General features: G+C 37.2%; 2 protein-coding genes across 3 annotated transcripts; one reads left to right on the top strand and one right to left on the bottom strand.

Moving 5' to 3' along the window:
- Positions 1 to 10602: 10602 nt before the first annotated feature.
- Positions 10603 to 11667, top strand: LOC110620461 (steroid 5-alpha-reductase DET2). The gene has a single exon (XM_021764211.2). It carries the CDS (start codon positions 10775 to 10777, stop codon positions 11564 to 11566), a length of 792 nt encoding a protein of 263 aa, XP_021619903.2. The 5' UTR covers positions 10603 to 10774; the 3' UTR covers positions 11567 to 11667.
- Positions 11668 to 12412: 745 nt separating this feature from the next.
- LOC110620789 (acetyl-coenzyme A carboxylase carboxyl transferase subunit alpha, chloroplastic) lies at positions 12413 to 23100 on the bottom strand. Of its 2 annotated transcripts, none has more exons than XM_021764658.2 (12): positions 22841 to 23100; positions 22110 to 22531; positions 21948 to 22022; positions 16461 to 16568; positions 16184 to 16344; positions 15933 to 16047; positions 15274 to 15428; positions 15060 to 15111; positions 14903 to 14971; positions 14527 to 14604; positions 13142 to 14315; positions 12413 to 12815 (listed from the first exon to the last, which is right to left on the bottom strand). In XM_021764658.2, exons 2-11 carry the CDS (start codon positions 22434 to 22436, stop codon positions 13143 to 13145), a joined length of 2313 nt encoding a protein of 770 aa, XP_021620350.1. In that variant the 5' UTR covers positions 22437 to 22531; positions 22841 to 23100; the 3' UTR covers positions 12413 to 12815; position 13142. The 2 variants fall into 2 exon arrangements, with proteins under 2 accessions (XP_021620350.1, XP_021620351.1); XM_021764659.2 differs by having other exon boundaries at positions 12533 to 12851.

Here is a 23100-nt window from a genome sequence, read left to right as displayed (position 1 = left end):
CCCGGCTTGGTATTTTGTTGCTTAGATCTTTTTCTAGGTTAGCCGAGTTGGTTTAGCGTCATTCATCAATCTTTGAGGTCGGTATCTTACTAGCCTGCAATCCGAGTTCGAATTTAGACTTTTTATATCTGCTTTAGTTTATTCTTGAGATCGGCATGGCGCTTTGCCTCCTTTGGTTGTCATATGAGATTTGAGTCCCTTTCTCTTAGGATCTGAGCTCCTTTGGGAGGTCGGGTCTAGCTGTGCTCTGGGAGATCGAGGTGATCTCAGTCTTCCACCTCCTTGAGGTCTTTATGTCTCCGTTCGGTTTTTGTGGCGCCAGGAGATCTTGGGGATCCTGGGCTTCCACCTCCCTGAGGTCTCGATGTCTCAGTTCAGTGTTGGTGCCGGGAGATCTTGGGGATCCCAGTCTTATAATGTCAGGAGATCTTGGGGATCCTGGTCTTTCACCTCCCTGAGGTCTCGATGTCTCAGTTCAATGTTGATGCCGGGAGATCTTGGGGGTCCCGGTCTTGTAATGCCAGGAGATCTTGGGGATCCTGGTCTTCCACCTCCCTGAGGTCTCGATGTCTCAGCTCAGTGTTGATGCCGGAAGATCTTGGGAATCCCGGTCTTGTAATGCCAGGAGATCTTGGGAATCCTGGTCTTCCACCTCCCTGAGGTCTCGATGTCTCAGTTCAGTGTTGGTGTCGGGAGATCTTGGGGATCTTGGTCTTCCACCTCCCTGAGGTCTCAATGTCTCAGTTCAGTGTTGGTGCCGGGAGATCTTGGGGATCCCGGTCTTGTAACGCCAGGAGATCTTGGGGATCCTGGTCTTCCACCTCCCTGAGGTCTCGATGTCTCAGTTCAGTGTTGGTGCCGGGAGATCTTGGGGATCCCGATCTTGTAATGCCAGGAGATCTTGGGGATCCTAGTCTTCCACCTCCCTAAGGTCTCGATGTCTCAGTGAGGTCTTCTGATATCTGTTCTTTTCTTTTTCTGAGATAGTTAGTACTTACAGTAATAGAGATAATCATTGCGTTGTCATAAGGTGGTGTTATTCCATTCATTCGTGTTTTCATAGTACAATAATTTCTTTTTACAAATATTCTAAGAGAAGTACCTCTTCTGCTTCACCGGCTTATTCAACCTTCTGTTCCTCCAACGATCATGTTGATGGTCCCACTGGACCCATCATTCATTGGTCCTGCTCCCACTCTCCTGAGTGTTTGCGATGCTGAATTCGGCTGAGGCCTTTGTCCCTCCGGTTTCTTCACAAAGTTCTTAAGGTGTCCCCTCTTTATTAGCCTCTCGATCTCAGCGATCAACTGGAAGCAATTATTGGTGTCGTGGCCATGTGTGCGATGATATTGACAGTATTTGTCAGGATTTCGCTGGTCTGCTTCCGTTCTCATAGGTTTGGGCCATTGGAGGAACTCCTTGTCTTGGACGGCCATGAACACTTCGTTTCTGGAGGCATTGAGCGGGGTCGGCTTCTCTGGAACCCACGAGGGGAGTGATTTCTGTTCTGGGACCCTAGGAGGAAGGGGTCTTTGGTCCCTTCACTCCCAAGGCTGTTGGTAGAGCTCAGGCCTTCTGCCTTGTAATACCCGGCTAGATTCCGGCATCGGAATCCCTACCTTCCGGCGGAATCTCCGTTGGAATATGGAATTTTGATGATGCCAGAGTCCTCTAGAGGGGTAAAATGTGTTTTCTAAAATGTTTTCACATGATTTTCATGGTTTTAAATGAAAAAGATCTGAGTTATGAAAAAGAAAAGACTAAGGAGGTTTTTGCCAGGTTCGGCCGCCGAAAGTGAAGTTCGGCCGCCGAACATGGGGGTGTTTTGCTTGCACGTTAGGCCGCCGAAGGAGGTTTGGCTGGCCACCTATAAAAGCCCCTCAGACCGAAAATGGGCGAGATTTCTCCCCATTCTCGAGCTCAGGTGTGTTCATGTCCTCCTCTAGTCGTTTTCTTGCTTTTTCTTCAAATCCTTCACGTTTTATAAGCTATATGGTTGTTTTGAAGAGTTTTAAAGCTTGGATCAAGGTTTGGAGAGCTTGGAGACTTTAAGAGTTTGGGTTCTCCACATCTCAAGCTTTGGGTCGCACCAACCCTCGATCTTCAAGAGGTAAGTGTGGATCTATGCTTTCCTTTACGTTTCATGAAGTTTTAAGATGGTCTTGATGGTTTTGTTGGGTAGATATGCATGTTAGGGTTTATGTGGGTTTTATGCCCAATGTATGATAATGTATGTTCATGTGATGTTTGTGTTGGGGTTTAAGTTAGTTTTCAAACCCCTTGAGCATATGGGAGAGAGTATGCATGATGGGAGAGAGTATGTGAGGATTTTGGTTGTTTTCGGTTTATGTTACCCCTTTATGTAAATGTGTGTTTTGTATGATTTTTGTAAGGTTGTTGGGGTTTAGGATAGTTTGAGACCCCTATGTGCTTGGTTGCATGTTGTAGAATAGTTAATGCGTGTTTAGGGGTGTTTGGAAGGTTTGGGAGGCTTCAATGCATGAGAAGCTGAGTTCTGCCCTTCTGGGAAGAACTCAGGTTCGGCCGCCGAAGGTGGTTTTGGCCGCCGAACCTACCTTTGGATGCAGGGATTGGCCGCCTAACCTTGCCCCCGGAAGTTGGGTTTTGGCTTGAAAGCAGACTTTCGGCCGCCGAAGGTAATGTTCGGCCGCCGAAAGTGCCTGACTCTCGTCTCTGGAGAGAGAGTTCGGCCGCCGAAGGTGCCGCCGAAAGTGCCCTGTCCAGCTTTTCACGAGTGTTTTCTATGCATGTTTCAGTGATGCTTTAGGGGGGTTTTTGGGGAGTTGTTTATGAGTTGTTTAGAGTATGTTTGGCACCTCACTGGAGTCCACCTGTGTAGGATCGGACCCGAGAAACCGAGGTGTTTAGCAGTGTTAGCTGCTTCAGAGTTAGTCCAGAGCTAGCCAGAGGTGAGTGGAACTAACCCTTATGTTTTAAATCAAATGTTTTCAGCATGTTCAAGCATGTTCATGCATCATGAATACCATGTTATGCAATAGGTTGTTTGCATTAGAATTCACGAATATGATGCATTGCATAATACGATGATAGTGATGTGGATGGATACTGGATGATCCTCTAGCCCTCAGTATGTTATGACATGATATGAATTTATATGATATGGCATGTACGATATGATATGAGATGTGAAGTCCAGGTGTGGCCGTATCGCCCCTGGCATAGAGCATGAGAAGTCCAGGTGTGGCCGTATCGCCCCTGGCATAGAGTATGTGAAGTCCAGGCGTGGCCGTATCGCCCCTGGCATAGAGTATTGTTGACTTGTTATGGTACGAGATTGATATGTAGAGGGCTATTGGTGACAGATTCATCCTTGAGGTGATTTATTTGTGATGTGACGCATTCCATGATAGCATACGTTAAAATGAACTGTTTTCTCTTATGGTTTCTGCTCACTGGGCTTTTTAGCTCACCCCTCTCCCCTAACCCCAGGTTTGCAGGGTCAGAGGTAGTTCAGGAAGACGACGAGATATGGTCATGGTCATGATATGTAATAGAATAGCAGTGGACATGATGTAATGTAAAGTTGTGTAATGATGTAATGTACGGTTATATATTGTTGTATAAAGAGTTATATTGCATAGTGATTTTATGATCAGAGTTATAGTATTGTGCTTGGCCCGAGTTGGTTAATCCCTTTGTACATGAGTTTTATCTTATGTTGTTTCATGTGATGGACCGAGTTTGACATAGGGTATGCTGATCCTAGGGGTTCTATGAGTTTAGTCATAGTGCATACACAGGTCAAATTGGTTAAAGGTAAAGTTTTATATGTTTTATGAAAATGTTTGATCATGTATGGGATTATACCAGCTGTACAGGATGTATGTTAGGCTTGCTACGGGTCCCGGCGACCTTAAGTCGATCTGGATCCTAGCGCCGGTAGCGGTCCGATTTCCGGGTCGTTACATGCCTAGTTTCTTTTCTTGCCTTTTCGATCTCCTTTCTTCTAGGGCTTTCCCCTTATCGGCCACTCCTTTGGCGAACCTACTTGTTATCAGGGCATCATCCTGTCTTATGTACTTCTCTGCTCTTTTCATCAGCTCGGCTAGGGAGCTAGGAGGCTTCTTGCTTAACGAACCAAAGAATTCGAGCGAGGTCGTCTCTTTCTGCATGGCTTCCACTACTCTGCCCTCATCCAGCTCAGGGATCTGCAAAACCTCCGTATTGAAACGGGCAACGTACTCCCTGAGCGATTCATCCCTTCTCTGCCTGACTGTCTCCAGATAACTCGTCTTCCTATCAGCAGGCACCCCGGCTATGAACAGGCTGATGAAGCGAGTGGCCAGATCTCCAAAACTTTTAATGCTTCCGGTCTCCAGGCTGTTAAACCATGCCCGTGCTGGCCCCGAGAGCGTCGTTGGGAATACCTTGCACATCAAGGCATCTGATAAAGTCTGTAGCTCCATGAAAGTCTTGTAGTTCAAGACGTGCTCCCAGGGGTTCCCAGCTCCATCATATGCGGCCATAGGCGGCATCATAAATTTTTTAGGGACGATCTCCTGCTGTACCCACTTCGAGAGGGGTGAAGAGGTGGGCAGAAGAGTTTGGTTGGGGTCCTTCGCCCCTAACTCCGCCAGGAGTTGCTCTCTCATCTTTTGCAGCTTTTGGTCTACGCTCTCTTCTTCCTGCCTGGGCTTTTTCTCCGCGCGACCTTCCTCCTCCCATGTCTCGCTCCTCGTTCTTCCGGTAGTTCCGGCAAAATAACTATCAACTTCATCATTCTCTATCAGCTCCCTCACCCTCCTACCGTGAACTCGAGCTTTCGGCTCTTCCTCTTTTTCGGCTCTTCTCCCCCCGTCTCCATTTTCTTAGCTGATAGTTCGGATATGGTTGAAGGTAGGCTGAGGTTCGTTGGTCCGAGGCTCTTCCACCACCGGCAACGCCTGTACTGGGGTGCTGAGGCCTTGTTATTGCATTATTTGCCCCAGCCAGTGGTCGGTGTTTTGTAATTGGAGAGCGATGATTTGGAGGTCATGGTTGGACAAGGCAGTGGCGGATACATTCCCCGCCGGGCTTGGCGAGGGATTGAAAGGGATGGATGGTTGATTGTTTGGAGTTGTAGGACTGAAAAAAGAGAACTGCTACCCCTCTTGGGTAGAGCTTAGGTCATTGGGAGTGTTAAGATTGTTGTTTTCATTGTGATTAGCCATCGTGGATTTCAGTGGGTTTGTTTAGAGTGGAACTCCGGTGATGGAAAGATCTCCTTCGTATTCCCACAGACGGCGCCAATTGATGATTTGAGATCCAGAGAGTAGGATTTTACAAGGGTTTTGTAAAACTGGAAAAAAGCTTAGACCTAGAGGAGAGTATTTCTCCTTTTATATGTTTCCTTTTGTTCGCTAGTGACGTATAACAGAATGTATGTCATTGGAACACGTGTCTCTGCCGCTCTGATACGGGCGTACGAGGATATCAGATTCCTGACCCATCCGTTACTGCCATTGATTCCTTCTGAAACGCATGCGGTGGGTCCCTCCAAGTGAAGGGGCTTACTGCTTTTTCCCTTCCGGGCTGGGCTGGACGACGAGATTAAAGTAGGAGCTCAAGGGAGATCTGATCTCTGAGCCACTTAGAGCTGGGCCGGCTTGACAGGAGATCTTAATAAGAGTCCGGTCTGGAGGAAGACGGGCTAGACTAGGTTTATTAGGAAAGTCTGAGAGCCCCCCACACGATGGGCTTTTGACATGGGCTTGACCCCAGTCCGAAGTGGAGAAATCCAACGGTCATCATAATTTGTTCATGAGTTTTCATGTCCAGTTCTTTTTCTCTTGTAACTGTTGTAAAACTTATAAATATTTATTACTTAAGAGCTTCATTATCGGTTGATGTATCCCTTACTATCGAGATTGTCTAGAATCATGGATTATCAAGTGATTCTTAAAATTTACTTGATTTGATGACATTATGAGTCTAATATAAGTCTCAGGGCGGTGCAGTCGATACATGGTGATTACTTAATCTGTATTGCTCATTACTTATATAATTTAATTGATTTGATTTGATCTTGATCTAATATGATTTTTTTTTCTGAGTTTGTTTGTTATTCGGGCTTTTAATTTTTTTAGCCCTCTTGTATCATAGGCCTTGTTAAATACTGCATTACGAGAGAATTGGTAAAAAAAAGTGATTTAATTAATTTATAATAAATTTATATTTTAAAATAATACCTATCAAGCGTTTAAATTGAATTTAAATTATATGTATTGAGTATTTATTATTAGTTTTATTTATATAAATAATAAATTATATATATTGTATAATAATATTCATATTTTTTTATATATTATATGTTAATTAATAAATTTAAATATTTTATTTTAATTATTAGAATTTTAAAATATAAATTATTATCTAAATTATTAAATTAAAATTTATAAAACTAAACGAATTTAAATAATTTAAAATAAATTTTAATCGAATTTAAAACCATATATTACATATATATTAAATGAGTTAAATATAAGTAGTGGACATGAGTTAGAACGAATTTCAATGCAATACCATCAACTAAAAATAATTCTAAATATTTTTATTTTTTAAAATTTTAAATATTTTTATTATTTCTCCATAAAAATTTTTAAAATTTTCAAATTGATGTTGGTTGAAGAAGAAAATCTACTTGAAGGTGGTGGGCTCATAAACCAAGTACATTCTTTGAAATAAAATATACGTTATTAAAGTAATTAAATTGTGTGAAAATGTTTTTCAATCTATTAAATTTGCGGATCAAAGAATTTTTTAATAACCGTATTTTATCATCCATTTTTTTTTTTAATCATGCAATAAAGTAATTGTATTGAAAAGTTTAGTGGGCCAAGATACAATACAACAAAAGCAAACTAAACACACAATCCAGTCCAATAAGAGATAATCCCAATCTAGAAAGCAAGGCCCAGCCCACCAAAGAAATCATCCAGCACCACTAACCCGCATCTCCAACAAATACCACCAGTCCAGATTCCACGTAATCTCGCCGGAGACAAAGCAAGACAGCGCAGATGACCCATCGGTATTAACAAACAGCAACGACAATTATAAATCTTAATCCAGCCAAAGCAATCGCCGGAAAAAATATAAGAAACTATAGGCTAACGACACTTTCGTTATCGACTACTTATTAAACACTGCAAGCAACAATCCACAGACAGTCCAAAGGCCACAAAACACCCATCATCGACTACCTTCCAAGGGAAAAAGTCAGCTCATGGTATTTTTCGTCTTTAATAACCATGAAGTCGTCAAAGGAGCCATTCTCAAGCTCCGGTACTGAATAGTTACCGACTTACACCTTATCAATTACAGTCGAGTATTACTGAATAGTTACCGATTACACCACAAGCCATAAAAAAACCCATAAAGAAGCAAACCTTCCATGGGAAAACATGGGTATCGACTACTTGAGAAGGCAACAAAATCACAAAAACCACAACCTGAACCCTGTACTCTCTTCACCTTCTTTCTCTCACTTTATCTCTTCCATTATTTTTTACTTACTCTCTTCACCTTCTCTCTCACTTTCTTTATATCTTCCATTATTTTTTACTTACTTTAATGTAAGGTGAATATCAGACTTTAGGTTAAACTTTAAAAAAATGCTCTATAATGAAAGATTCAGCTTGTCTTAATTTGCAAGTTATATATAGATGAGTTCTGGACGATCCGTCCTAGTTGAATCCATACTAAAATGGTCAGATCTTAACTCTATTAAGATTTAATATATAGACTTTTTCACATATAAATTCAGATCTTATTTTGACGAACGCGCATATATACAGGAGGTCTGACTCGATTAACCTGCTGGATAGATAGGACAACAAATCCTATAATATCCGAGATTAACGCCATATGAATATCCATCAGAGGTTTCGTTATTTAAAATTCAAAACTGATTTTCTTTTATCTCTCTAATTTAATATAGGGAAATAATTTTCTCTTAATTTTAATTTTTATATTTGAGACTCATCATCTTTTTCACTACGACTCCTATTGATCATCTCCTGCTCTACCTGAACAGAAGACAACAACTCTTTCTACTTAAAACTATGGATTTCTCTCTCCCCTCTAGATGAGTGTAGATAGATAATTTTGTTCATGGATTGCAAATCCAAACCTTACAGAGAGATTTGCCTATGGTTGTCTTGTGTTGTTTTCTTTTTGGCTCAGCACATGTAGATGGCTTATACATGCAGTTGCTATGTGAGTAAGAGAGCAGACTTTTGGTTTCCTCTAATGGAGAATCGACAATTTGATGTTCATCCATCTTCCTTCATCCTTGCTGTAATATAGCTTTCCTAGGCATGGTGGCTTATTATGACTTCTTCATCTTTCTTTGTACGCCGATAAAACCTAATAGCCTTCTTGTGTAGCGAATGAGTTCCTTGTAGATTGATGGCAGTTATCTCAAGGCAGTACTCTTTTATTTGTGATATTATGCTGTTCTAAAAAAATCTATTTCATAACAAAGATCTAAGACTTGATATTCAAATTTCATTGGAAATGTTTAATTCTTTTTAATTTTTTTATTTAAATTAGTTTAAAATTTTAATTTAAGCTTGATTTAGCTAAAAAAAGAAATTAAGCTTCTCTTTTTAAATAAATCAAGAAATTTAAAAAATTCTTCAAAATAAAGAAAAAAACTTGAACTGCATAATGATTTTTGGGATAAATTAAAAAAAAAAGAAAATTTAGTTTAGAGAAATTTATTTTGGAGCTAAATTAAATTTATGTATAAAATTTTAAAAGGTTAAAAATAGTTTCGGTGGATTTGATTTAAAATCGAACCGAATTAAATAAATTAAAAATTAAAATTTTTTATATTTATGAAAACTGAATCAAAATGTTTTTAATCAAAAAACAAATTGAATTGAATCGATTTTGATTCGTTTTAATTTAGTTCAATTTCAACTTTGAATAAATTTTTTTATTTCTATACTTTATTTTAGTATTTTGAATTTTAATTAATCTAATCTCTCTATATTATTAAAATTTAACTAATCTAATCTCTCTATATTATTGAAAATAATATACTATTATCACTAATCAGTTCGATTCGATTTTTTAATTTTTTTTATTAAACTCAAACCGAACCGAAATAATCAAAATTTTTAAAATTAAAAATTAAATCAAAATTTTAAATTAATTCGATTCGATCGATTTTTTTTAATTTGAATCGAATACTAACCAAATATACTTTAATTTTTTTAAATTAAAACCTTAATTTTTATTTTAAATTAATTTAATAAAATCTATACTTCTACAATTCAATACTATATATAAATGGAAAAGGTGGGGAATAAATGGAATGTCTAAAATGCGCATAGATAGATTCCTTAATTATAAATTTTTTCTTTATTTTAATTGGTTAAAAATTATTACTTAACAAACTTTAATTGGATTGATTAGTTAGATTAATTTCTTAAAAAATTATAAATTTATAATTCTAATAAAAATTTAACACTATTTAATATAAGTAAGAATTGAACTTTTTGTTATTTATTAAATTTAAAATAAAATATATATTATTTATTTAATTATTGTCTTTATTAGTTATTAATTTATTTCAAATGTACTTTAATAATTAATTTATAATTTATAATTTTTTATTTTAAAATAACAGATTCAACTGTTATGTAATTGTAAAAAAATATTAAAAGCTAATAAAAAGTGTAAATGTGATTATTGATTATATTAAAATATTGAGTATTTTAATGGAAATTATTAAATATTAATTTAGACTATTAACTAAAATAATAAATTTTAAATTTAAATTTAATTATAGATTATATTAAAATATTATACAATTTTAATAAATATTATTAAATATTAAAATGGATTATAATTAATAATTCTTAAATTAATACATCCAAATTAATATTAAATAATTCTGAAAAGGGTGATTAAAATAATTATTATATTATAATATTTTTAATGTGGATGATAATTCAATTTTTAATAAATATATTAAAATTAAGATAATTGTTATAATATTAAATTGTTAGATTGTAATTTTATTAAAAAATATTATAAGATAACGGAATGGTAATCTGTTTCCATAATAACCTTTTTAATTTTTGTATATTTATTTTATTAATCTTAATAAAATTAAAATATATTATTGAAAATTAATATATTATAATAATATTATAATTGTATAAAAATTTATATAAAAAATAAATTACAAATATAGTGATAAATACGAATAACCCACGATGTTTGTTTTAAAAAAGTTAGTATTATTTAAAAATTATTTTAGATTTTTTAATATTAAAATTATTTACTATTTTATTAAATAAAATAAAAATAACATAGAAATAATGAATAATTATTAATATTTCAAAATTACAAAATATTAAGTTAAGATTTATTAGATTTGAATGTAAATTATTATTCTTGTGCTTGGATTTCTTTATTTAATGTTTTTTTCTTTCTTTTTTTTTCTTTATTTAATATTCAATGATACATAAAAGTAAACTTTTTGTCAGATCCGATAACTACATCCAAGGTCCAATCTCCCAACACGGGGTGTCCAAGGATGGCATACCGTATTCCAAGTATGGGATTTAATTTTTCCCTATTCCAAACACTCTTCTTGTTTTCAACGTTAACATTCCCATCCCTTCTCCAAATTAAATTGCCCCACAGTGCTGGAGAGTTTATCTCTGCAATCATTTCATTGCTACTTCTGAAACCCGTTTCTTTGGTAATCACAACAAATTTCCAAGAGAAAAAATCAATGGTTTTCTCAGATCAGAGTCTCTTTCATTACGCCCTCCTCACTTTCTTCCTCATAGGACCCCCAACCTTCATCTCCCTCAGGTTCCTCCAAGCCCCATATGGCAAGCATAATCGTCCTGGATGGGGTCCCACTATCTTCCCTCCATTGGCTTGGTTCCTCATGGAGAGCCCCACTCTCTGGCTTACCCTTCTCCTCTTTCCCATTGGCCAGCACGCCACAAATTCCAAAGCACTCATTCTCATGTCTCCTTTTCTCATTCACTATTTCAATCGCACATGCCTCTACCCTCTTCGCCTTTACCTGAGTACCACTCAGCGGAATAACAAACCAGCTAGTGGATTTCCGGTGAGTGTGGCCTTAATGGCTTTTGGGTTTAACTTATTGAACGCTTACTTGCAAGTGAGGTGGGTGTCTCATTACAAGGAGAATTATCAGAGTGATGGGTGGTTTTGGTGGAAATTTTTGGCTGGGGTATTGGTGTTTTTGTTGGGTATGTGGATTAATGTATGGTCTGATGGGGTTTTGGTGGGGTTAAAGAGAGAGGGTGGTGGGTACAAGGTGCCAAGAGGAGGGTGCTTTGAGCTGGTGAGCTGTCCTAACTATTTTGGGGAGATTGTGGAGTGGCTTGGGTGGAGTTTGATGACATGGTCATGTGTTGGGTTTGGTTTTTTCCTCTACACATGTGCTAACTTGATTCCTAGGGCACTTGCAAACCATAAGTGGTATCTTGATAAGTTTGGAGAAGATTATCCCAGGAGTAGAAAAGCTGTTATCCCTTTCTTGTATTGAAGCCTTTTCTTTTTAATTAATGTTTGATGTATGAATGATGTGGAATTGTAATGGCTGGTATCTGTTGTTATTATGAATATGAGAAGAAATTGATTTTTGAAGATTTGGTTGTTAATTATGAAAGAACCAAAGTCAAATTTAAACGATCAAACCTTGGAGAAAGTAGGTGCTATGATCGGAGTTTTGGCAGTGCAGTAGATGGACACCCTTTTGGGGAAGCTGGAGTTGTTGGACAAGCCTGCATTCTTGCAGAATCTTGGCGATTCATCCCAGTTATCGTAGACGCTTGAATGCAGAGAAGCGGTGATGCCATGTAACTAATAAGAAATAAAGCAATTAAATAAGTATAGTTTTGGGATGACTGAACCCGAAAATGCAGTAATTAATCGGCATTTTTTGAAAAATATCTACTTTTGTATAATGATTTATCTCATAGTTATACCATATAATGATTTATCTCATAGTTATGTGATATCACCACTTCATTATATAATTTTTTTCTCAAGGTGGCAACTCATGGGGATTTGCAAGTAATTAAGTCAGTCGCCAAGCACTGCTATTCCTTTTATTTTGCTCCAACCTGCTGGTCTGGAGGATCTATTGTTTCTACTCAAAACTTTCTTTTACTTGAGCAAATCGCCAAACTTAAATCATTCAAGCACGCCCACCATCTTGGCATGGCAAACAGCATCATAATTGCCATTTCTGTTATAATTAATAGCCAAAGAGCAACCAGCACTGCTGAATTACAACCGACAGCATGAAATCACCAAAACCTCACTAGGCTCATGCCAATGATTTCTAATCGAATTGGTCCAAAATAAAAGTTATTCAATGACCAAAGACTTGTGTTTGAAAGTATGTCCATTAGTTTCCAATGACATCACACAATTTACAGAATTGTCATCCATAAATGAAAACAGAAACACATTTTACCACAAAACCTAAACATTGTAAATTAAAAAGTTATGTGGAAACTGATAAATTAATAAAGCTTAATTCAAACTGGAAATATTTCAGCTCACTTAAAAAGATGTAATTCTGTGTGATTTTTATGTTCCTATATAAACAAAACCTAGTTCGAGGCAACGACAGTACATTTGTGGCTTCTCAGTGACAATGTGAAGGAACAATGCTGACGCATAATCTGACTATAAGAACTTGATGCAGTTCTACCTTCTGTAATCAAAGACCAGAATTTTCTGTGACACCTTCACTGGCACTCACAGGCAGCGTACCTACAAAACAACTGCACAATGGCAACCAATATGAAAATTGGGTAGCACTGGGATGCAATTTATAGATTCAGTCAGTCACACCTCATATGTAGTTAACCCTATTTACTAAGTGAGCTCAAAACAACAACTCAGACATTCAAAGAGAATAAGGAAATATAAATGTGCAGTATAACTCCGGCAACTTCAAGAAAGTTGAAAGAGAATAGAGATTCTGCTGAGATTATGATCCTCATAAAGGCTAGTAGTTTTAAACAAAATTTGAACAGAATGGTGTATGGTCTTAATCAATCAGGGAAGAAATAATAGAAATAATAAAAATAACAAGAAACAAACTCACTCTAAGCAAAGCTTTGGTTTGCACCCATATTAATTTCTACTCTTGATCCATGGTGTTTGGAACTCCCCTCCTTTGAGTCATCATTTTTCAGACTTGCATCTGATCCTTCAAAAAATTCTACGGCTTCTGATATCTCTACCTTCAGTTCTTCATGCTTCTCCTTCAACTCCGATGAGTTAATAGCTGCAGAGAGCCTTTGCTTTATTTGTTGTTCTAAAGACTCAATTTTATTTTTTGTGGCCACATCAGGTTTCTTTCCTGCCTTTGCTATCTCAAGCTTCAGCAACTCAATCATGTTTTTAAGATCTGATGAATTTATTAGATCTTCAATTTTCTTGTTAGTTTGTTCCTTCAAACTTTCCACCTTAGACTTGAAGTCTAGGAATGGAGTCTGCTCACCAAGTTCTTTTGCTTTTGAACTCACAATCTCAACATCCAAACCCATGGACTTGAGAACATTTGCCACTTCCATCTTTATCTCTTTCCTCATCTTGACAATTCTCTCCTTTGTCTCTTCATCTAATTCGCCTTCATTAGAAGCTCCTACCTTTTGGACTTCAGCCTCTAATGCTTCTATCTTCTCCTTCATATCAGGCCGATCCATAACTTCTTTAAGTTTCTTATTAATATCCTGCTTCAATTTCACACCTTTGATGTTCTTTTCTGAGATGTTCTTGGCTTTAGAAAGCTCCTCCAACATATCAAGTTTATACTTTAGACTTGCAAAATTAGGAGCTGCTGACAGGTTCTGAGTAAATTCATTCTTAAGTTTTTCAATCTTGTCCATTAGGACAGGGTGCACAAGTTGGTCCTCTGATTTTTCTTTCAAAAACTCTTCCCTCAAGATCTCAAACCTTTCCTTATACCCCATGGCTTTAACAGCTTCAGCAAATTCAAAATCAACCTCCCTTTTCAGCTTTGCAATCATCTTATTCAAAGCTAACTCTGAAGACTTTCTGGATGATTTCTTGGCTTTTGAAATTTGCCGTTTCAGCTTTTCAACCTCATCCTTCAACCCTGGCACTGGAGTCTTTCCTGCAACAGGTCCTTCTTTCTTTTTCATGTTGATCTTTCTTTTAGGATCAATTGGGATTCCCTCTTGAAACCCACCTATTTTTCGGAACTTAAGCATTCGATGTTTTAGTAGCTCTTGTGTGTCCATCTTCCTGAGCTCCTGTACAAAACTCGGGGATTAATATTAAGATAAAACAGAATGCAACTCAACGAAGCCTCAAGCCTTAATCCTAATCTACCTTGAGTTAACTATATGAAACTTTTTTATCTCAATTTTACTCAGAATCAGGCTACATGTATGCAGGATTGGTATTAGAACATGATTAAACAAATTCGATTGTTAAAGAAAAACCAGCATATGGGACACTCACATCCATAGTTTCATTAATTGCATTCTTTATCTGTTGTGATGTCCATGATGGATCTGCATGTGCACCACCAAGTGGCTCCTGTTAAAATTGAACAAAAAACTTTCAGATTCCAAGGAAACTAACTTAAATATCTGAAAGTAAAAAATGAAGCAGCACGTGCAAAAAAGGCAACTCAGTAACTGAATTTGAATTAGAGTTTAATCTTCACAATAATACCCAGAAACCAATTTCTTCTCTAGTTATTATTTGGAGAATGTGCATTCATCATGGAATCCAAAAGACTTAAATTAGAAAAGCATAACAAATAAAAATATAAAGAAGAAAGAAGAAGGGACGAAAAATGTGATGAAGATATGACAGTAAAGGAGATCATTACAGGGATGACACCATCTGCAATTTGCAACTTGCACAACTCAGTAGCAGTAATCTTCAACTTTTCAGCAGCCTGCATAGGAAATACAGTTCACTCTTCTATAATCAATTAAGATTCCTCAAACTGACAATGCCAAAAGTGTGGAGGAGGCTAAATAAACCTTAGGCGAAGCTTTAGCAGTCTTCCATAAAATCGCAGCACATGCTTCAGGACTATAAGATGAAAAGAAAAAATTTGGAGGGGAGGTGCAGGTCAGCAGACATTGTTACAAGGAATGCAAGATATTCACAAACTTAACAAGCTTACTGTGTGTGTATGTCCTTATAAATAAGGAGAACAGGTGATGGATTGGAGTGAGGTAAAACTCAAATTACCTGGCAACATAGAAAACTGCATTTTCAAGCATCAACAATTTATTAGCACAGCCGATAGCCAGAGCACCGCCAGAGCCACCTTCCCCAATAACTATAGAAACAATTGGTACCTTTAGACCAAACATTGTTCTCAAATTATGGGCAATAGCTTCACCCTGTTAATATGAATAGCAAAGGGATTAATTGAGTTAGCACTTAGCAGTTAAAAAGAAAAGGTAATTTACAGTTTAGTGCCCGGAGTATGATAAAAACCGCAGTTTAGTCCCTCTTTTTTTCAAATGAGAAACAAGTTATTGCCCAAGACACGTTTTTAGTCCTTTAGTCGAAGTTCACCATTAGTGGGTGCAAGATGGAATGGTTTAGTTAATCAAATTTCACTTTTTGTTACAATTTAATCTATGTAATTTTAATATTTGTAACAATTTGGCCCTCTAATTTGGATTAAATGCGATTTATGGTTGACTAATAGTAAATTTTAATAAAAATGCTACTCTTTTAACAGAAAATACCTCAAGGACTAGCTTATTTCTAATTAAAAAAAAAAAAAAGAGGGTTTAAAGTTTAAACTTTGTGTTTTGTCATACCTTGGAACTAAATTTTAAATTACCAAAAATGAAAAACAAAAACCACAGAAGCTTCACGTTTCAATTGTCCATTACCTGGCCTAATTCTTCAGATTTAAGGTCCGCAAATGCCCCAGGTGTATCAATAAAAGTAATTATAGGAAACCCATGATGGTCTGCATAATACATCATCCGTAGGGCCTTTCGATAGCTGTTCAAAGTCAAAATTTTATCAGTTCAGCTCAGGTGCCAAACATTTACTGTTCAGGTTGACAGCATAACAAGTTGAACAGAAATCAGTATCCTTTTCATGGTAGGTAAAGAACTGTACAATTAACTGAACATACCCATGGGGTGTAGGCATCCCAAAATTTCGCATAATGTTCTCTTTCGTGTTTCTACCTTTCTGGTGTCCCATGAACATGTATCTTCTACCATCTATGGTTCCAATACCAGTAACAATAGCAGGATCATCATATCCTGCTCGATCTCCATGAAGCTCCACAAACTGTGTACATCAGGATACAGAGACATTCACTAAGATAAGTTCCAAATATACACCAACATGAAGGCAAAAGAGCTCAACAAAGAAAATCTAGAGGTTAAAGAGATTATTCACCATACCTTGTCAGTAATACTGAATACATGGTCAAGGAAAGTCGGCCTGTTTGGGTGTCGTGCTATATTCACACGTTGTATAGGGGTCAAATGTTTATACAAATCCTTTAGGGCCTGTAATTTAAAACAGAAGAAAAAGTGGAGGTCATGAAAATACTCCAGCAACCAGTACTCAATAATAATGACTTCCAAAATTCTGAATCTCATTATATGTACCTAAACCTACTAGACAAATATTCATCACTATGGAATTGAGGCCTTAAAATTTTGATGTCAAACAACAAAAAAACATGATTAATTGTCCCTTATTCCACTTAAAATTATCTACCGTAGAAATGGAATAATAATGTGCATCACTTTGATTGTTCTGTATTTTCTGTGCCACTTCCTAATCGTGCATATTTTTCAGGCAAAAGATGTGTTAACTGCTGTTCTTCAATGATAGATGAAGAATTTTGGGAAAATTTAGAGTATTCTTATATTTCATTCTTAATCTTTACAATTGGTCTATATGACTATTTATACACAAAGAATTATATCTAAACAGGAACCAATTAATTAAATAATAATTACAAAGATAATTAAGGATCTTAATCAAATCAAATTATATCCCTAGAATCAGCTAGGATCAGTAAATAAGTCAACACTCCCCTCAAGTTGGTGCAAAGATATAGCACATGCCCAACTTACAAATCAGACTATGGTAGATTTTGTTGTTGAGCCCTTTAGTAAACACATCCGCAAGTTGCCCAGTAGAAGTCATATGAACTAAACTCAAGACACCGTCTGTTAATTTTTCTTTAATGAAGTGCCGATCAATTTCAATGTGCTTCGTCCGGTCATGTTGGACTGGATTTTGTGTTATACTTATAGCAGCTTTATTGTCACAATACAAAGTTATCTTGTCTTTCTCGAGCAACCTCAACTCCCTCAATAACTTTTGCAACCATAAGAGTTCACATACACCTTGGGCCATTGTTCTGTATTCTGCTTCAACACTTGACCGAGCAACAACATTTTGTTTTTTGCTCCTCCAAGTAACAAGGTTCCCTCCCACAACTGTGCAGTAGCCAAAGGTGGATCTCCTGTCATCGAGAGATCCTGCCCAATCTGCATCTGTAAAAGCTTCAGCTTGGAGGTGACCATGTTTGGAGTAAAGAAGCCCTTTTCCTAGCGCAGACTTTAGGTATTTCAAGATTCGAAGTACAGTCTGCATATGAGTCTCGCGAGGGTCATGCATGAATTGGCTGACTATGCTAACAACATAGGTTATATCCGGTCGAGTGTGTGAGAGATAAATCAACCTTCTTACCAATCTCTGGTATCTTCCAATATCCACGGACTCACCAGTTCTTGCTTCCAGCTTGTAATTACTTTCAATGGAAGATTCTGCTGGTTTACACCCCATCATACCAGTTTCTTCCAAAAGATCTAGAATGTATTTTTTTTGGGAGATGAAAATTCATTTTTCTGATCTAGCCACCTCGATACATAAGAAATATTGCAATTTTCCTAGATCTTTGACTTCAAATTCCTGAGTCAACAACCTCTTTAGTTGAGCCATTTCCTCTTTGTCATCACTTGTCACCACTATATCATCAACATACACAATAAGAAGGGTGATCTTACCCTTGTGATGTTTGATAAACAGAGTGTGATCAACATTGCTTTGTTGGTAACCAAAGGACATCATGGCTCTGCTAAACCTGTCGAACCAAGCTCTGGGAGATTGTTTTAGCCCATACAAAGCCTTTTTTAACCTGCACACATTTCCTTGTGTCTTCTCATCAGCGAACCCAGAAGTAATTTCCATGAACACTTCTTCCTCTAAATCTCCATGAAGAAAAGCATTCTTCACATCAAACTGTTGCAAGTCCCAGTCCAAGTTGGCTGCGCAAGATAACAGAACTCTAATTAAGTTCATTTTTGCAACTAGGGCAAATGTCTCTTGGTAATCCACTCCATAAGTTTGGGTGAATCCTTTAGCAACCAATCTGGTCTTAAACCGTTCAATTGTGCCATCAGTTTTGTGTTTCACTGTAAACACCCATTTACAACCAAAGAGTTTCTTTCCAGGTGGGAGAGTGACAAGCTCCCAGGTCTCATTTTTAGCCAGTGCTTTCATCTCTTCAATCATTGCTCCCTTCCATTTAGGATCTGCAAGAGCTTTCTTCCAATCCTGTGGAATAGACACAGAGGAAATAGACAAGACAAAGGCTCTATAGGAAGGAGACAAGGATTCATAAGAAATAAAGTTAGAAATAGGGTGTTTAGTACAAGATTTGACCCCTTTTCTTTGTGCAATAGGTTTATCTAAGTCATTAGAGCATTCAAGAGTTGTGGGTAACTCACCAGAAGAAGATTGTTGATTGAGTAACTCACCAGAAGAAGATTCTTGATTGGGTAACTCACCGGAAGAAGATTCTTGACTCTGAGTAGACTGCATAATGGCTTCTTCTGCCTTGTCTCTCTTCGAATACCTTCTCAAATCTGGCTTGTCCAAACGACCAATTCTCTCTTCTGGATTGGACATCTCCCTCTGTCTACTAGAACTCAAACTCTCTAGTTGAACTATATCATTCAAAATCACAGAATTCGGGATCACCTCTTCTTGCTCATTATTCTCCCCCTGAAGAGGTGAATGGGTGGTACTGAAGTAGGGTTCAGTTTCTCGGAAGGTAACATCCATACTGACTAAGTATTTCGTAGAGGGAGGGTTATAACACTTGTATCCTTCCTGTGTCGGAGAATACCCAACAAACACACATTTAAGGGTCTTGGGATCCAATTTCTCTATCGTCCTAGTATAGACAAAGTAAACACACCCAAATACTTTTGGTGGAACAACGTATGAATTCTTACCTTGTAGAATCACTAAAGGACTCATAAAGTCAAGGGTCTTGAGAGGCATTCTGTTGATAAGATAAGCAGATACAATGATTGCATCTCCCCAATATGCTTTGGGTAGATTCATAGTGAACATAAAAGATCGAGCTACCTCGAATAGATGCCTATTTTTCCTCTCAGCAACGCCATTTTGAGCACTAGTATAAGGACAACTAGTCTGGTGTACTATCCCATTACTCTCCAAATAAGCAGAAAATCTACTATCCATATATTATCTTCCATTGTCAGTTCTCAATATTTTCACCTTAGTATCAAATTGAGTACAAATAATCTTATGAAAGGATTGAAAACAATAAAAGACATCGCTTTTAGCTTTAATCAAATAGACCCAAGTCATTCGAGTGCAATAATCAATAAAGGTAACAAACCATCAATTACCAGACAGGGAGACGGTTTGAGTAGACCCCCAAACATCAGAATGAATAGTCGCAAAAGGAATTTGACTTTTATTATGACTCAAAGGATAGGATGTCCTAGTGTGTTTAGCATACTCACAAGTATCACAAAATAGAGAACCAAACTGAGTTCTAGCAAACAAATTAGGATAAAGTTTTTCTAAGACAAAAAATGATGGATGCCCTAACCGCCTGTGCAACTGTATTATTTCCTAATTGACATCCTTATTTCCTCCAAAACAGGCTTGAGATATCGAAGAACTTGGATCACCCTTCAACATGTATAAGCCATCATACAGCCTACCATTACCAATCCTCTTCCCTGTGCAAAGATCCTGAATAACACAATGATTAGGAAAGAATTCAATTTTACAGTTAAGGACATTGGTGATAGCACTGACAGATAAAAGGTTGACAGGAAAGTGGGGAATATGGAGGACATATGATAATTTAATGTTGGATGTGCAAATAACAGAACCTGTTCCGATATGGGAGTAAAAGAGTCATCAGCAATTCTGACACTATCTTTGGCTAGAGAAGGAAAATAATTGAGGACGCCGTTACAAGAGCCTGTCATGTGTCTATTCGCACCAGAATCGATAATCTATGGAATATTATTAAGAGAGGAAGTATTACCTTCTGCCATGGTAAAAGTTTATAAACTGTGACAAAATAGGAGGTATCCAAGGTTGTACACACAAGAGAGTCCAATTGATTCACCAAAAGACAGGGTAGCAGTACGGGAAGGCTGGAAAGATGGTCGGAATCGTCGCCTGAGTGATCGGAGCGGCAAAGCAGCATCAGGCGATGGGTCATGTGTCGGGAAGCGATGGGTCACGCACTGGGAAAGGGAGGCGCAGAGCTGGGCGATCAACCGGCGATAGTCCGAAGATTCTCCCGGTGCCAGCGGTGAGAGGAGAAAAGGCTCCTAGATGGGTTAGTACCAAAAAGGTAGATCTACGGTTTTGAAACCCTAAAGAGAAAAAATTGAATTTGAGCCCTAAATTCAGGAAAAGGCTCTGTACTTTTAGACCCACTTTCCACTTGGTCCAAAATGGTTAACCCAAGTTATTTAGTAGTTTCGTACTAACTATTATATACAATTTGAAAATACCGTAATCCACCGATATGGGACGTCTCCGACATCCAATCCAAACGTCTCCCACATCCAATCTAAGCAGCTGGATGTTACATTCTCCCCTGCTAAATTTGTAACGTCTTCGTTGCAATTGAATCGAATACAATTGCTAAACCAGGACCGGACCCTTGAGTATTGTGGTTTGCTAGTACCTCGGGCGGCTCCACCTCGTCTCATACGGGTAGCCCTTTCCTCGCAGGTCCACTTGCTCTGCATAATTTTTCTGACCCAAGGTAGCTCAGATACCATGAAGAATTTTGGGAAAATTTAGAGTATTCTTGTATTTCACTCTTAATCTTTACAATTGGTCTACATGACTATTTATACACAAAGAATTATATCTAAACAGAAAGCAAATAATCAAATAATAACTACAGAGATAATTAAGGATCCTAATCAAATCAAATCATATCCCTAGAATCAGCTAGGATCAGTAAATAAGTCAACAATAGCTATCTCCCTCTTTGAACTATATAAGCATTATGAATATCAAGAATCTAAAATTTAAAATTTTCATACTGAACTTGCCCCAGATTCATTATCATTAAAATTTACCTACTTGTTCATCCAACATAAAGTAGTCACCTATAGAGACAAATACCTTAAACCCCTTGGTGAGAAAAAAGTCCCAATTCCTACCTAGGCACAATACTACTAGTTTCAAATAGCAATTGATATTACAAGCAACCTACCACTCAATACCTGGAAATATTTATAGATTTCTGGATAATTATGCTAGCATAGGGTTTTAAACATGGAGAAATCCAAGTTGCATTAGAAAAGATAAATAAATAAAATAATGACTAGCAAGAGCAGTAAGTGCATATTCCAAACGTCCATACCAGAAAGGTTAAACTGCTATATTTGCCTTCTTTCATGCTTAACTCTAATTAATGTTAATGTTAACATAAAAGCAAATTAAGGTTAAAAAAAATGTAGGAGCTTGTAATTTGAGGTATTAATTCAGTCAACAAATGTAGCAAATAGAACTTCTTAATTTTATATCTCAACTGATTTTACATCACTATTTGTTGAGCCTGTAAATAATCAAACCTGTTTATATTTATTTTCTAGTGATTTAATCTGATCAGTGAAGTCTAAGCCAGTTTCATTTGCCATCTTCTGGACCTGCAGCAAATAAAAAACAGTAGTTAAGGAACCAGAGATGAATCTCACAACCAAACATTCAAATTCCCCAAGCACGAAGTGAATTACATCAATTATCTTCTTCTCTAAATCAACAAGTGGTTTCTCAAAATCCAAAGTAACAGGTTTTGGCTTGTCTTTTAAAGGCTTCAAAGGTGAAAGATGAGTGAGGACTCCGCCCTTCACATTTGGATCTGGATTGTCAGGCCAAGGATATTCATGCTTCTTCACTTTCCTAATCTTGGCAATCACTGAAAAATCCCTCGTTTTTGAGCTGAATCTTGCTTTCCCCAGGGTACTCAAAGGGATGCCACTAACTCCATTACTGGAGCTCCGAAGAAGATCCGAAGCTGAAGTTCCAGTGAGTGCAGCTGGAGAATGAGATACAGAAGACATTCTCCTAACCTGACAATTACTAGCTCCAAATTTAACAACAAAATCTGCCAATTGGATTTTCAAATTTCCAAATAAAGCTGCAGGAGCAATTGAATCTGCAAAAAGAAAAACACAGTAATCTCTTAGAAACAAGATAAAAAAAAATGCACGCTTTCCATGTTCAGTAATGCTTCATTTGGTTACTAAAGCAACAGGTAAAATAAAAGAATAAACAAATCAAGTACAATGACAACAGTTCAAAGTCAGCTGAGCTCAGTTCCGCACGTTTTTGGAGCAAAAAACAATATTTCAACCAATCATATCCTATTTCTTCACCATTTTCTCAGGTACAAACAAAAATGGTAAAGAAAGAGAAAATTTCCAGGGAAAAATGAAATCAGGAAGTGAAAATAGAAGAAAATTACCAGAAACTGACAGTGAAATTGGGATCTCAGAGGACGAAGCAGCAATTGGACAGAATAGATTATGATCTAAAAGAGGGAAGGGGAACGAAGAGATTGCAGAAACCGATGGAGAAGGAGAAACATTATTTAAGCGAAAATAAGGGAGAAGCGAAGCATCGGGGAGATCGTCAGAGAAGGTTGTCGATACTTCTTATGCGAGGACTAGGAGAGGAGGCGAGGAGAGCAGAGGGACTTGCGTTTGTAATGAGCTAGCTTTTTTC

This window comes from Manihot esculenta, chromosome 8 (genome assembly GCF_001659605.2).
Source record: "Manihot esculenta cultivar AM560-2 chromosome 8, M.esculenta_v8, whole genome shotgun sequence".
NCBI lineage: Eukaryota > Viridiplantae > Streptophyta > Magnoliopsida > Malpighiales > Euphorbiaceae > Manihot > Manihot esculenta.
This window is presented reverse-complemented; position numbering and strand designations above follow the sequence as displayed.